Raw genomic sequence first — 15,518 nt, forward strand, 5'->3', positions numbered from 1 at the left:
GCCAAATACCCAGACCCTCTAAGGGTATAGGCACTTCAGGTCAGACACAGGTAAGATACCAGCCCTAGAAAGTTGTCTCACCAAGCTGAAGGGATGGTGTGTGTGTGTGTGTGCTCCTTCAGCCTATGGCAAAAGCAATATACAGTAAATAATCTTAGCCTGTAATGAAAGATTTACTGCAATCACAACACCCAACAACTTCAGCACAGCCTAAGCAAATCCAGCGGCTGGCTCTATGTTCCTCCTTGAGTTTTAAGTGCTCCAGCATTTCTAATTCCTGAGCCACTTCAATGCAGCAACTCAGAAGGAAAACAGTCCTCACCAAAGACAGGCTAAGTGTCCTACTGTGAACATGAATGTCTTCCATATTTGCACTGCTCTTTAAGAGCCTGTCACTCATGAAGCCTTGACACCAACTCTCACTGGGTGAACCATGACCCCCTTACCCATGCATGTATTACTTGCTCTTGCCCTTGGCAACCCTGACACTGTGAAACATGTATACAAACACAGTCTAGTCCCAGCAGTGAACCTTTATACAAGAAGCCTTTAATGTTTCAGTCAGCAACATTAAGCTCAAGGTGTGGATGAAAATCAAATCTCTAGAAGGGACACTGTTTGTGGCTGCTTCCTTCTCCCTTTTAGAAATGAATACATGCTGTACAGTAAAGGTATCCCAACTGGTTGTAGAGCAGTTCCTGCTGAGGTGTTGCAGTTCACAGCTTCATGTCCCACAGTAAAGCTGCCCCACATTCAGTTACCAGTGCACACTGTGCCATAAGAACTGCAGGACATGCTCCATGACCTGTCCAGTCAGCCCTGCTGCATGATGGCAATCTTGGCCAAAGGCTGCCACAGGCAGCCATGGCCACACTGCACTTCAGCTGTCCAAGCCAAATCCTCCAAGTCCTTTGTTACAGCAAAACACAATTGACTTTCATGAGCCTCATATCCTCCAAAATGCCAGGATGCCAGCACAACCCTGCTATAAAGGATGCTGTTCTTCCAGTCACATCAATGTTCCATTAATCTTGTTCCTCCACCTTCTCATATATCATCAAACACACCAAGCAACAGTTTGTGAAACATACACTTTACACCTCTGCATACTCCATGCATGGACTTCACCACGTCCATCTACCTGAGTTTTGTATCTTCATCTGAGCCAAGACATTTTAATTCCTCCCCTCTCCACTTCCCTGTCGGAAACCATTCAACTGCAGGGAGATCAGACTATACTAACACTGGGACAGCAGCCAGCAGTATGCAGTGTGCCTGGCTTTTAACAGCTAAATCCTATAAAAAATAATGATGCAAATATGGGCACTCCTCCCCGAGACATCCTAATGCTTTCAACAACCTCTTAGGAACACATAATGCTGCTGGATGGGACAGAGGCTGAAAGGAATTAAATTGGGACTCCTGGTACTTACTGTGTGAACACATGCTGGCTAAACAAGAAGGCCTAGGAATGAAAGCTGAGATAGCTGTATGCACACTCTCCACCACTGTACCAGATAGCTGCTTCCTGAAAGCAGGCATGAACTGCACTGCATTATCACCTAAATGTGGTCATGGGGTAGAAAGCTCTCCTTTAAGAGTCTCACACACTGACACAGGACCAGGAGAATTCTACCAAAACAACCACCTTGAAGTACTTAGGCTCAGACCACTATCATCATTTAGGAAGCTAACTCTCCTGTTCTTCTTCAGTGCTGATCCAATACCACACGGGAAATCTGTGGGAAGCTGTGCAAGTCCTGCCAGATAAGCCCATCTTCACCTTCCACCAACAACTGCACTTGTTCCATGACTATCCTGCCATGCACTGTGTGAGCGAGAGCAAGGACAAAGCCCTTCTCACACAGAATTAAGCTTATGAATGCTTCTGCATCCACCCTTCAGTTATGATACCTTGTGTCCTTGAGTACCTCACCCCCTGCCCTCTGGAATTTGCCTCTGCAATAAATGAACACTTGACAAATTCCCCATTCCAGCAGGGGACCATGGGCAAATGTCTTGTGGGGAGGTGGAAATCCTCCCTCACCTGTATGCTGCTGGAGGCTCCGAAGGAGAGGTTTTATATGAGAGGAACCATGGGGACAGATCACAGCTTCTCAGAAAAAGCATTAATGCTCTCCTGCATCCAAAAGAAAGGGTACCCAGCAAAGGGCTTCTATTACAGGGGCTGTAGGCAATGTGATGGGGCAGAGAGGGAAGGGAAGGCACCTCTTTTGCACTCCCTATGCTCTGTTTTCCAATCTTTTCTTTCATGCCTGTAAAGATAAAAAATTAAAAACTATGTTCACCCTCATCCCCAACATCCAGAGTTATTCTGGGGGCAGAGTTCAGTTTTCAGCTGCCTAAGGGCAGAGAAAAAAGAAGAGGGAGCACAAAGACAAAGCAGCAAAGGAGATGCTCAGCTTTTTTCAGGGCAGCTCACAGGCAGATCAACTCACGTGCTCTGTAACCACTCCTTTAAATGCTTGTCTGAAGGAAGTTTGGCTACAAATCTAAAAAATCACAGCCCTGAGAAACAGGGCTTTGTTGCCTCTTGCCAGCCTTTTATTAAAAATTAGTTTCAAGCTTGCAGCAGAGCACAGGGTGAAAGTATCACCTCAGGAGTGGCAACTACCTCCTTTCACCTCTCATCACCAACAAAAAGACTTCCAACTAGCTTGCCCATGCCTCTTCTGCCCAGTAAAGGCTGCCATGCAGGAAGATGCCTTAAAGGTATGAAAGCACAAATCCTCAGCCTTGCCCATTTAGTCTTTCCAAGATGTGAACTGGAAGGGCCTGAGGTTCACTAGAAACACAGACAGCCTTCTACTTTCTCTCAGAGGAGAAAAAAATCCAACATCCCTACTTAAACTCAAAGGTTATTGAAGACAAAGGGACACCGTGCTCAAGGCACTCTCTGGGGAGCACAGGAACCCCAGCCAGCTTCAGCTCAGGCTGCCTGAAGTGCTGCAGTTTGGCCCCTTGCCTCCAACAGGACACAAGCTGTGCTGAGCACACCTCCTGGCCCCCAGACCAGTCAAATCTCACCTGTGAAGTCAAGAGGGTCAGAAAGCCTCCAAATATTGACGTTTAATTTAAGCATGTATTTTAAAAACTCAAAACCAAGGCTTTAGCTGGTAACAACAACAGCACATTTGTGTATTAGGGGAGCACCCTCATTGCGAAAACTTCAGCTGTGCTTCCTGATGGTGTGTGTATGTTAACGCATATAAACTCCCTAGCAGTAAATTAGGGCCCACAGTGGTTTTGCCTTTCTTCTTTTCACAATTTATACTGCCCAGTATTTATGGATTCCCACTAATGAGGACATGGAGGTGCCCTGTCATCACAGAGTTGGGGAGCAGTAACACACCGGCAAAGGGGATGCACAGCATGGAGACCCAGTACTGAGCAAGAGATCAGGAAACTCACCTTGCCAGGGGATGGCTGAGGAGCTCAGACTGTTCAGTTTGCCAAAGACAAGACTGGGAGCACAGTCGTTGTGCAGGGCACTGTTACAGCAGCGGGGAATAGACACACTGGACTAAAGGTTTCTATTTAGTGGATTAAACAGAAGATTCAGCATCTGCAGATCAAGACTAGACAAATGCAAAGGAGAAATTAGGTGTAACAGCATGCGGATGATTAACCACTACAGCAACATAACCAAACATAGTGAAGTAATTACATTGAAGTAATATTTGAAGTAATTACTTAATCAAGACTAGATGTTTTTAAGACACATTGTAGAGTCCAGAGCAAACGGAATTAATAAAAAAGCCCCTAGATATAAGGGCTGTATTATGTAAGAGGGCAGAACGAATGCACAATAGCTCCTTCTGGCCTCACCATCTACTAATCTATGGGGAAAACTGCCCTTTTAGAGTCAGTGGAGTTGGTAGACAGACATATTTTTAGCAACAAGACATTATGATGTTTACATGAAATAGTAATAATAATACGTTGTGATACACCCACACCTGTAATCTGAAGTTCTCTAAGCTCTTTACCATCACTATGTCAGCAAGCCTGACAATTCACTGGCTGATAAATTTGCATTATCATCCCTCTTTCATACAGCTTGTGCTTTTTCAGAGTAGCCAATCATCTGCTTACCATTTACATGGCAAATGGAACACTCAGGCTACCTGCCATCTTGCTTTTAAGCCTTTTGGTGAGAAAATGGTCACATGGGTATCTTGCAGAAGCTGTCAGGGTAGAAAGCAGCTCAGCATACAGAACTGCCCAGCAGCTGCCCTACTTCAGATGTTCACCTCCAATACAAACTTTATAGCACTTGAAAACTATACAAGTATACAAACTTCCCTAGGAAAATTCTGCCAACAAAATACTTTTGAAGAGCGGAAGTCAGCAATTAAAGTGTTAAAAACAAAAGACAGAGGAAAAGAAAGAATCCTTCCTAGTTGTTTTAACAAAATCTTCATATACAACAGACAGACAAAAAAAGAAAAGAAAGAAGAATGATTTCCATTAGTTTCCATAACAACCAATGAAAATCACTAACACATCTTCTCTCCCTTGTCAACCTCTGGCAGACCTGTCAGGGAAAGCAAGGGACAATGCCCTGTGCAAGGTTCTCTGCTTAACCAGAACACAGGGTAATCTGCATCCCCATAATGTCAAGTGCTCCCCTTGCAGCACAACTCTTTTTTTTTTTTTCCTCTAAGATACTAGAAGATAGAAAGGTGCTTGCTGCTTTCCCGCAAGAGCAAATGCACCCTAAAAGTACAATCCCCTCTGAGACACCCCAGCTCTCCCACTTTATGAGCTGCTTCTTTTTCTCTTGCTTCATCAAACATTCAACCACTACTTTTCCATCTGTGAGCCCCTGGCTCACACTTTGAAGGTGGCTCATATTAAGCCCTTCTTGCACATCTTTACTGGCTGGCAAGAAATTGATGTAGCACCCAGTAACTCTGGTCTACATTTTGCCTCCATTTTTCTTACTATTGTTATTGTTGCTGGCAAGGAAAATGACCCTCTGCAATGCCTGCTGCACCTTCTACATGAGAGCTTTTAAACTTTTAAGGGAAGTTTAAACTTTCCTTAACTGGAATGCATTCAGCTTTATAAACTCTGCTATGAGGCACAACACCATCATTACCCTCGTTTTATAGATATGAGCACCAGAACTTAAAGGAATAAGGTGCCTTACCCAAAGCCTACATACAAATCATGGCATCATGCTAAGAATAAGGATAAATGGGTCTGCAAAGAGTCTGTTTGCATTTTCTTGATGCCCACAGGCTCTGAAAGTGTTTGAACCACAGATGCTCAGAGTCTCCTGTAGTCCCTCCACCCTGACAAAACCCCACAGCAAATAAATACTAATCTGAAACAAAACCAAAACACCCAAACCTCAAATAGTTGTCTCTGTTTAATGCTGGTTTACTGCTGACCTTGCATCTCCAGCCAGGATGGCCTAACTGACCCCAGCATCTGGGTGTGTGCTGCTGCACTGCAGAAGAGCTTGGCAGTGATTTGCGAGGTGTTAACATCCAGCTGTTCTCCCATCTCTTTTGGTTTTCACGTGCACAAAGCCAGGAGTGGCCCAGGCATGCTGCTGGCACTGTGTGAGTTCAAGCTTTTCACACACCACAGTGAGATTTAACACTCACCCAGCAAGACAGGAAATCCACAAATAATTCACACTGACTGCAAATTTTGCTATGTCCTCCATTCTCCCATCCCAGGTCTGGGTCGCAGGCGTTACTGGCAAGTAACAGGACACAGTGGCTCTGTGTGCATGGGTGTGGGTGCACACGAGGTGTAAAAAAATCACATTTTGTGCCCCTTGATTAGCTATGCTTTGGCTCAGTTTCCTCCATGACACCCTCTGGGGGGACTGCACACAGCTCTGAGTGCACAGAGGAGAAGACAAAGCACTGAGTTCAAAGTTGAGCAAAAATAAGTTGTTCTACAAACATCTTCCTGCAGATTCCTGTCTTGAGGCTGATGGCATTTAGTGGTTATGAAGGAATGAACTACAATCTCTGGGGAATTAAACTGCTCATAAATTGCTTCTCTGGCCTGCAGCAGAAGCTGATCTTACACTCAAGCGTTTCCCTTTGGTAAGGCAGTAAGTACCGTACCACTGCACCTATTTTTACAAAACTTAGAGCAACATTGTATCCTGCAGGAAATTCATACCTTTCACTAAACATGGCTGAAACTGGCTTTTTGGTTTAAAAGTTGTTTGAGAAGGTTCAAAGGTAACACCAAACAGAAAATAATATCACATACATCTGTTTCCTTTCCTGCATTGACAGGAGGAAGGGAGCTACAAGGAAATTAAAAGAGGCGTGCTAAGCACTGAGCTTAGGGGTCCCATAAACCAGCTATGTGTACAATGTGGAGATAATGGCATGGGGGAGGCACTGATTATCATGGAACACAGGGGTGTAATTAGGACTGTTGGGACAGAACGAAAAGATTAATGGTCTACTTGCTCACAGAAGAGGACTGTGAAGATAAACTTACTAACTCTGAGATATTTCAGAGCATGGTATCATTTTTCAAAGAATAGGAAGGGAGCATCCTTACCAGGGATGTGTAAAACTGGATTTGACAAGACACTAGTGGCTATGGTTTGTAGAAGCAGGTACTAATCCCAGGGCATGCAGTGATCCTTGTAGAAAAAACAGCCTGTTTTCCTGATTACGTAAAGAATAAAAAAGTACTCCCTTCTGAACCTGCTCCTCCTTACCCTTACACATCACCCTGTACAAACAGGCCCAAGCCCCAGTCCTCTGGATGACAGAAAAAGCGCTTTGTGAGAAACAGAACCTCTGCTGCAACTTGACTTCTCCATCATCTATCCACAGGGCAACTGGAGAGGGAGAGCACTGCCTGAAGATTACAGTCACTGCCTGACTATTCATGTGGCATTCATTGTCTTAGGACTGGAATACCCCAGAGCTTGCACCATGTAGAGCAAAAATGCTGTCTTCAGACAGGACCACTGCAGCTTTTTTGCCAAGCTGAAGGCAACGCCTCCAACATGAATGCTTGGTCCCTTGCCACCTTAATCTTCCAGAGCCCTGGGTTTGAATGCACGAACTGCAGACCAGAGCTCGGTCACAACCTTTACAGCTGTCCCTGAGGAATTTTACTCACCCAGACAACTAAATGATCCAGACATTGCAAAAATTCCCCAATGAAATTTCTTCCTCCTACATATAGGAAATGAGACAACAATTCCAATCCCTCATACTTAAGCTTCCCTGAACATAAACATGAAAAAGAGGCCAAAACTGGGAGGGAAAAGAAAGTCTCAGAGCAGCAAGTACATATGCAAGGAGTTACATCATGCAGAAGGAAAGCTCTTGGCTTTGGGCTAAAATTACTGCTGCTTAAATGGCAGGGGCTGCTCTAGCATGGAGGGGCACCTTCCCAGGAACAGTCCTCCAAATGGATTCATTGTTGGGAAAACAGCAACAGGCTCTGCTGTCAAAACCATCCCTGTACAATGCAGTACTGGAGGCCAACTTATCAGCTGGCCAGTGCCTGCCAAAGCCCATCCTGGTGGAAGGATGTAAATTCTTTGTTCTGCCTCTCTGACACTCAAGCTTCAAAATATCTCACCATGGCAGCAGGGTGACAAGGAAAAGGCAGACAAGGATAGCATTTCTGATGGCATGAAGTACACACAGGCCCTGGGCTCCTTCATTACGACAAGGTTCACCAGTACATCTCTCCATCAGAGGCAGGTACCTTTGCCAGCCCACTCCTGCCACCACTCTCTTGCTTCTCTCTTATCAAAGACTAACATCCTCTGCTCCCCTCCTGTGACTTGGAAGACTTTCAGGTTTGAGTCATATTGCTGCCATGGGTACTTCCAAGCAAGTCTTTCTACAACCTCTCTAGGTCTCCGCACAGATACAATACTAAATAATTTGTTTCTGGATATAAAACAACTTTCAAATCACTGTTTCTTGAAAACTTCCGTTGTTGGGAAAAAGCTGATTAAGCACTGGAAGCTCCACCAGCATTCATATTCCCAAGGTCTCTTGATCCTGTCTCAGGACTCTAAGCAAGAAGCAGGGATGGGATCAGAAGGAACATGTACTGGCTAGGAACAACCAGCACTGGACAACAAATAGCTGTTCAAACAGTCCTTTTATGCTTAAAGCATAAGGTGTGCAAATCCTCTCCTCCTGCAAATGAAAGGCAGTGGCTCTGTCATGGTGTTTTTATCTGTTGCTTTCCTTTGTTCCTTCATGCTGGTTTGATGCTCTTTGCAATGAGAAAGGGGACTAAGGAGAAGGAACAAGAAAAGCTAGGTTCTGTGGGGTCCATTACACAGCATTAAGGTATTTTGAGAAAGTGGTTAAAGGTCCATCTCTGGGACAGCAGTAGGGAGGCCAAGGAAGATGCTGTTTAGCTGTCAAACAGTGGAAATATGGGATTCACTTCCAGCTGAAGTTCACAAGATACTAAACTCCTCCCCAGTCATCCACCCCAAATCCTTTGCTCTTTCCAAGGTATTTGTCTAAGAGGAGCCTTCAATTTGTTTCTAACAGGCCTCCTGATGCACTCCAAACAAGGTGAAGAAGTCTGCAAGAAACTCCACATTTACAGACTGGAGCATGAATTTTCTTTTATTCAAGTCTTACAGACAGCCTTCATCTAAACCACTGCCCCAAGCAACCAGAGGGCCTACACCAAAACCAAGAAGTACACTGTAATAAGCGACAAAAGTACAGCACAGTAGTAAAATTTCACAGCAACTTATATGAACTTCTCTTCTGGGTAGCTAGTTTGCAAGGCAAACTCATTACTCATTACTGCTGCTTGGCATCCTCAAGCCCATACCAACACTGAAGTGCACTTGAAAAAAAGTAGCAAGAAAATGCCTCAGAGTCGCTGCTTGTGCTAGTTATCTGTGTTTTAATAGAGGATTGAAGCTTCCAGATTTATCTGCCATTTTTTTATTTACTGCCAAGGAGTGGCAATCAGAATCGCACAGCAAATACACTGCTGTTTTAACCAGCTCACACCTAACTGTACACAGCTGTGGAAAAACCTACAACCCCTGGTAAAATCCAGATGTGTATAACCCCTTGTCTACCACCCAGATGCAGCTGTAGCAGGAAGTATGCTTCACAGCACAACAGCAGGCTGCTCTTTTTGCTTGCTAAACTCAAAGACATCACTGTGAGAGATAAATCTCTCCAAGGAAATGCTAGTTATTCACAGATTAGAACAGCTATCACAGTACAGCAGAAGCCAACCTCCCTGCAAAGATAGATGCAACCCAGGTAAACAAGGTATTTCTGGGAACCAATCTCAAATCTCAACTAGCTCACAGGATACACGGCAGAAACACAGCCTGGTTAATGGGAGTCTCATCAGTCTGGGAAGAGACATCTGGCTGAGATTTGTGACAAACTCTCTTTTGTACAAAGAGAAACACTCCCCAGCTCATGTAACACCACACAAGAAAGATCAAAGGTGCCCCAAAGCCTCCCAGTGGATAAGCAGCTGTACCAATAACAGCAGCTGGAAAATGCAACAGGAGACTCAGTCAGTCCCTTCCTCCTGTGCTGGGAGCAGAGCTGCCTCCTTGACAGCCCACAGCAGCAGCCCCCTGTTAATTACCAGCAAGGAATTTGCACTTTGGCAGATAAAGTCATTCACTCACTGGCACGTTTGCACAAAGCAGCTCGTCTCTTACAGCAGCTCCATCTGAGAAGCAACATTTGGGTACCACGCACATGTAAGTGCTACATGACATGACATCGCATCTGCTGTAGACCTTGTGCCACACATGCTGCTGCTCAGAGGTTACAGCCCCTTCAGAACAGCCAGGGAAGTTGTTTAAACATTCTTACACGAGGTATTTGGCCAGTGACTTCAGCATAATGAGGTGCCTTGAACAGAACTGCTTGGTCCATCTCCCAGGCTCCAATTCCTATGACATCTGCAGCACAACAGCTGCCTGGTGGCACAGCATGCACCTTAAAAAACAGGCTTTGCGTAGATGAGCTTTTGCTGTGCTCCCAGGGAAGAATTGCTTCATCCCTGCTTCCCATTTAAAAGGTGCTTATTGTCTTGAGATGCAACTCCAGCAATGCCTAGTCTGGCACTCAAGGGAAGGATTTCAAGAAGGAAGATACCCATCATTCCAGAACCAGCTCAAAGAGAAAAAGTAGATGCAATCTTTCCTTCCACTAGAAGATGTGCTTCCTAGACTAGACCTGGGAAGACACTTTTAATAAATTACTTTATGAATATGTTACTGCTGGGTTTTATTGCAAATAGCCAATGAATATTAAAAACAGCCTGAGTAATCCACATGATTGGCACCATGCTTCCTTTTCTGCCCACTGTCCTGGCTAAATTATCAGTGAAAGCAGTGAACTATTCATAAAGTCTCTATCACTTAATTTCAAAAGGCTAACTTCTTAAAATGATGGCTTCAGGGCCAAATACAGCTATGTGATTACATAAGGATCTCAATTAAAATTTAATCCATTTCATTTATTAAGACATTGGTTTTTAGGTTTTGTCAATTGCAAAAACATGGGAAAAGTTTGACCAAGGCAAGCTCCTGATGCTGGCCCACACCATGTGAACAGCCCAGTGGGAGGAAGTATACCAAATCCTGTGAAGATCATCTGAATTCCCAGCTCCAAATTCCCTGGTGCACACAAGTACTCTGATGGCAAAGGGCACAAGTCTTGGAAAGGGTGAAGAGTTGTTCTCCTTACATGAAAAAGTAGCCAAGTCAGATCAAGAGGAAGCACTTAGGGTAAGTTAAGCAAACAGAAACCTCTACCTTTTCTCTCCCCTTAACATCCCTTTTCAACTTTCCATATAGAAAAATTACACTGAGGGAAACAGAGGTCAGATGAAAAAAAAAATCTTCCCAAGGTTACAATGGGCGTAGATACTGAAAACACCATGTTTTCAGAAAAGGTTATAAATCTGCCTCCAGATATTTGTCACCACTGTGTTGCTCAGGGGTTACAGTGCCTCAGATCTGTCTCCTGTACATCTCCTCACAAGAGGGGAGTCGCTGGCCTTCCTCTGCTTGCCCTTTTTAGCCAAAATGAGACAAGTCAGATTAAACTATTTACACATAACTCTTTCCAAAGGCTAGCTCATTTGGCCAGAAATGGGTTAAGGATAGTTCAGAAGAAAAGCTACAAGCCCCAGAGATTATTCTGAATGGTCAGAAAACTTGCGAGGAGCAGAAGGCAGGCCAGGTCAGCGAACCTCTCTTCTTGGCAAGGCTGGATTCAAGAAAGGACTTGTATCCACAGCTCACACCAATATATTCATGCTGGTGTAAACCTCTTTGTTAACATCTAAAATTCGTGGTGGAAATAACTTTCTCAAAGATTCTGAATGAGGTTTAAGAAAAAATGAAAACAAGAAAACCCCTCACTCTTATTGTGAAACAAGTATCTTTGTGGGACACAGAATGATGCTGGTATGGAAGTGGTCCCACACACCACCCTTCAGACTTCAATGGGCACAGTCAAATAGCAACTGGACTCCTCTCCAGCATTAACTAGGTAACTTACTCCAGCAGGATGTGAACAACTGATTGACTTTTAATACATTTAACAGACATTTCAAGCCTCTCCCTTTTCCTCTATCGTGATGGATGCTTCACAAAAATCACTCCATATGCTTTGGGAGCCCCAGCTGAAGGTATGAGTAACTTCACATCTGTAGCATTCTTGTTAATATGAGTGAACAGCAACCTCATTGAGTCTGACCCAGGAAAAGAGAGATAAAAGGGGCTGTCTGAAGCTGGTGGCTGGCCTCCATCCGAGGAGTACAGTTCACCGTCTATTGCTCTTGTGACTATTACTGAATCAGGCCAAGAAAAGCTCCCAAGTTCTGGCACGCCTCAGATTTTCCAGTCTGCATGAAGTTGTGCCAGGAACATTTGAGGAAGCAATTTCTTTCTTTCTTTCTTTAAAGTCTCTAATTATGCACCTAACAATGTTGTAGAAATGAATGTTTTACAAGAACCCCAGTACAACTCAGATACATTTTGCTAACAAAAGGATTAGAAGCTTAAAGCTCAGTGTTAATATTGCAAATGTACCAACAGGGACAAAGTGCATGCTGTAGCAGAAACAAAAGGCATAGAGAGGGTTATCGCTTCCAAAATCTAGAAAGGGAAAATCACACAGGAAAATGCCACACTAATCTTACTGAATGCCAGTGATGCAGCAGAGTAGTAACAAGAAACATTTAGAACTGGGCAACCATCAAAGCTGTCTCTGAATTACAAGCAGCTCACCTTCAAGCACAGCCCACTCCCTAGGAAATGAGAATAAATATGAGAATAAATATCCCAGAGGGTGGGATGCTGCCCGTGACTGAACTGATATTCACTGCTTGGCAGCTACTAGCAAAGAGGAATCAAACTGAACCCCAAAACAAAAGCTACCTGAAGCGCCCATTATTCCTGAAATCAGACCCAGACCTCAGTCATCAGTCTCAAGTTTTGCTGAACTTAGACTGGAATCAAACCAAAGCATTCACTGGTTTGCAACTTGGACCATTATCTCTGAAGCCAGTCATAATAATAATTCATTTATTCACTCAAGCATGAACTGGCCTTTAAAACTAAGTTCTGAACATGATGGCTGTACATTTTTTTCTTACTTTCAGTTTGCAGGTGAGACACAGAGACCTAACAATACTTACATCTGGGAAGCTATCTAGATACTATAAATTACAGAATATTAGGCAAAAAGCACGATTTAGCACTTCGACAATGTTAGTGACACCAATGAAATCACAAATGCAGGGTCAAACATATTTTGGCTGCTTCTCTGGTATTCTACTGATACCAGAAGGCTTTACTCAGACCAGTGTCATCATTATTTAGCTGTTATTATAATTTTTCTTATGGATGCTGTGCACCTCCGTCCTACAGAGGTGTTGGTAATATTGACCAGAACAGATTAAGATTTATTTAGGGTTCCTAAGAAAAAAAGTAAACATGATCTGGCTTATTCAGGACAGTGCTGGAGAGTATGCATGGAAACATTCACTACATAAGTATGTCACACTTCGGGAAGAACACGTATAACAATACTATCATGTACAGGCAGATGTGAAATACTGGTCCATACTACAGCTCAGTCACACTCCCTTTGGTCTTCATGACAGCAGCGACCAGAGCTCAACAGTGCTGGATAACAACCACCCTGTCTCACTTCTGCTCCTCATCTGGCCCTTGCAGGGAGTTCACAAAGAGCTTTGCTCAGGGAGAGAGAGCAACAGCGATGGGCTCCATCCTAAACCCCGCTCTTTACCATAACCCAGGCAGCACAGTCCACGGGTGAGAGGCAGAAAAAGAGGGAACCAGACGTGTTTATGCCTTTTTTTTTTTTTTCCATGGAGCCAAACTGCGATGCTCTAGGGTGGGTCTCGCCATCTGGGAGAAATATGGAGGGAGAAAAATGCAGGGAGAGAGAACGAGCTGCCCCCCGAACGGGATCGCTTTGCTCCAAAGGCAGGCTCGGCCTCCCTTCCCAGCCCAGCTTGAGTTCATTTTCCTCAAATCACTTCCACATTTCCCCTGCCGTAATTATCAAATATTTTGTTTCTGACTTCACTTTTTTAGGGAGGCCGCCGCACCGGGCAATGCAGGCACCGTTTGTTTTCTGTCAGCAGAGCTGGGGGGGAGGCTGCAACCGGGGGCTTTCAAACGTTTTCAATGTCATTGCAGTGAAAGAAAGGAAGAAAAGAAGAGCGAGGGAAAGAGCGCGCGGGAGAGAGGGAGGGATGTAGAAAAGGAGGGAGGGAGGAAAGGGGGCTGCCCCGGGGAGCCCGTCCGGCGGCGGGATGCAGGGGTCCGGCCCCTGCGGGGACACAGCCCTTCGCCCCCACCGAGGCGCCCGCCGGCCCCGCAACTTCCCTCTCCACCCCGACTGCCACTTTCCCCAGTCCCGGCTGCTCCCCCGCGGGCTCCGCGGCGCCCCCGCCGTCCCCGTCCCGTCCCGTTCCCCGTCTCGCCGCCGGGGCCCCGCGCCTACCTCGGCTCGCAGGCGGGCGGCGGCCAGCAGGGCGCAGAGCAACGGGAGAGTTTTCCAGATCTGCAAGAGAGGGAGCGGGAAGGCGGTGAGCGCGGGCCGGGCCGGAGCCGGCGGGGCGGCCGCCGCCGCCGAACTTCCCGCCCGGCGATCCCTCTCACCATGCTGCGGGCGGCGGGCGGCACCGGCTGGGCAGGAATAGTTGCGGAGGCGCCTTCCCCGGCTCCGGCTCGCTCGTGAAGGAAAGGGCTCCCCCTCGCCCCGACCCGCCAGCCCGCGGCTCCACCCCCGGCCCGGCCCGACCCCCGCCCCGGGGCCGACTCCTCCCCGGCCCCCGCCCGCTCCCCGCCGCCCCTCGACGGTGCCCCCGTCCCTCCCGCCGCCGGCCCCTTGGCGCCCCACGGCGACCTCGGCGGCCTTTGAAGGCAGCGGGAGGCTGAGGGGCGTCCAGAGGACTCGGCTGCCGCCCCACACCGCCCGGGTTCACAGCCCCGCCGGGCAGAACACGGGTCCGGGGAGGCTCCCCAAGCCCTGCCCCGGTGGGGGTTCAGGAGGAGTGTCGACAGCCGTGCCGGGGCGCGGATGCCCGCTAGCCGGGCCAAGAGCATCCCGCCGAGGGGTCGCGGCTGCTCCCTCACATTGTCACAAAAATGGGGAAACTGGAGCACGAGCTGGCTTCTCCACAGGCGGGACTCACTCACCGACTCTACCCACTGTTCCCCCCTGAGGCCACTGAAGTGCTGGCCACAGCTACAGGTGTCACTCATGCTGGGACGTGGGCAGCTTTAAAAATAAGGGTTTAGACCCATACGTGTTAGGATCCAAATGCTCTCTGAGCAAAACAGGCATGCCATGCACAGGGGCTCAAAATCACACCTGAAATCCTCATTTGTGTATAAATACTGGTGATCCTCTTGTTTTATCTCTTCATCTCTAAATATCAGTAGTCTCCAGTAGCTAGAAGGAAGGCTCTGACAATGCAAAAAGACCCATTGCCTTAGGCACATACAGAAATCTGTCACAGCAAGCAACACTATGACATCAGTTGTCAAAGGCATTCTCTTGAGTTTTGAGGTTTGTTGTAACCAAAAATGACACCGCTGGCTTTAAAATACCATCTCGCTCTGACCAAGAATGCCCATAAACTGTCTTATTTTCCTGCTTTATTCTGTGCCCTCAATGCCAATGTCTGCCTGACATGAAGGGAGATGCTAGCATGTGTACTGTCATTCACAAAGACCAAAGAGTATTATAGCATCCTGCTGTAAGGAGAAAACTCTGGGAAGAGCTACCCTAGATCTACATCTGGTCTGTTCATGGTAGCTGTGCCATTTTTCTGTGCTTTCTCAGGCTCTGCTTCCTTACTCAGTTTGCTTTTAGGACTACTGTTATTACTTTTGCATTTATAAAGCATCCTCCCCAGCAAGTTCTGTTTCTGCTGGTGAATGGTACTAGTCTATAAATCCATCCTGAAGAGATGTCTCATTATTT

At 46.2% G+C, this 15,518-nt stretch overlaps 1 protein-coding gene across 1 annotated transcript in view; it reads right to left on the reverse strand.

The window, feature by feature from the left end:
• FSTL1 (follistatin like 1) overlaps positions 1 to 14,635 on the reverse strand; it is a 49,467-nt gene extending 34,832 nt beyond the window's left edge. The window contains exons 1-2 of the mRNA XM_062514875.1: positions 14,189 to 14,635; positions 14,031 to 14,090 (exon numbers count right to left, since the gene is read on the reverse strand). Of these exons, the coding sequence (XP_062370859.1) occupies positions 14,031 to 14,090; positions 14,189 to 14,635 (507 nt within the window). The remainder of the gene's footprint in view (positions 1 to 14,030; positions 14,091 to 14,188) is intronic.
• Between the last annotated feature and the right edge of the window lie 883 nt (positions 14,636 to 15,518).

This window comes from Cinclus cinclus, chromosome 2 (assembly GCF_963662255.1).
Source record: "Cinclus cinclus chromosome 2, bCinCin1.1, whole genome shotgun sequence".
NCBI lineage: Eukaryota > Metazoa > Chordata > Aves > Passeriformes > Cinclidae > Cinclus > Cinclus cinclus.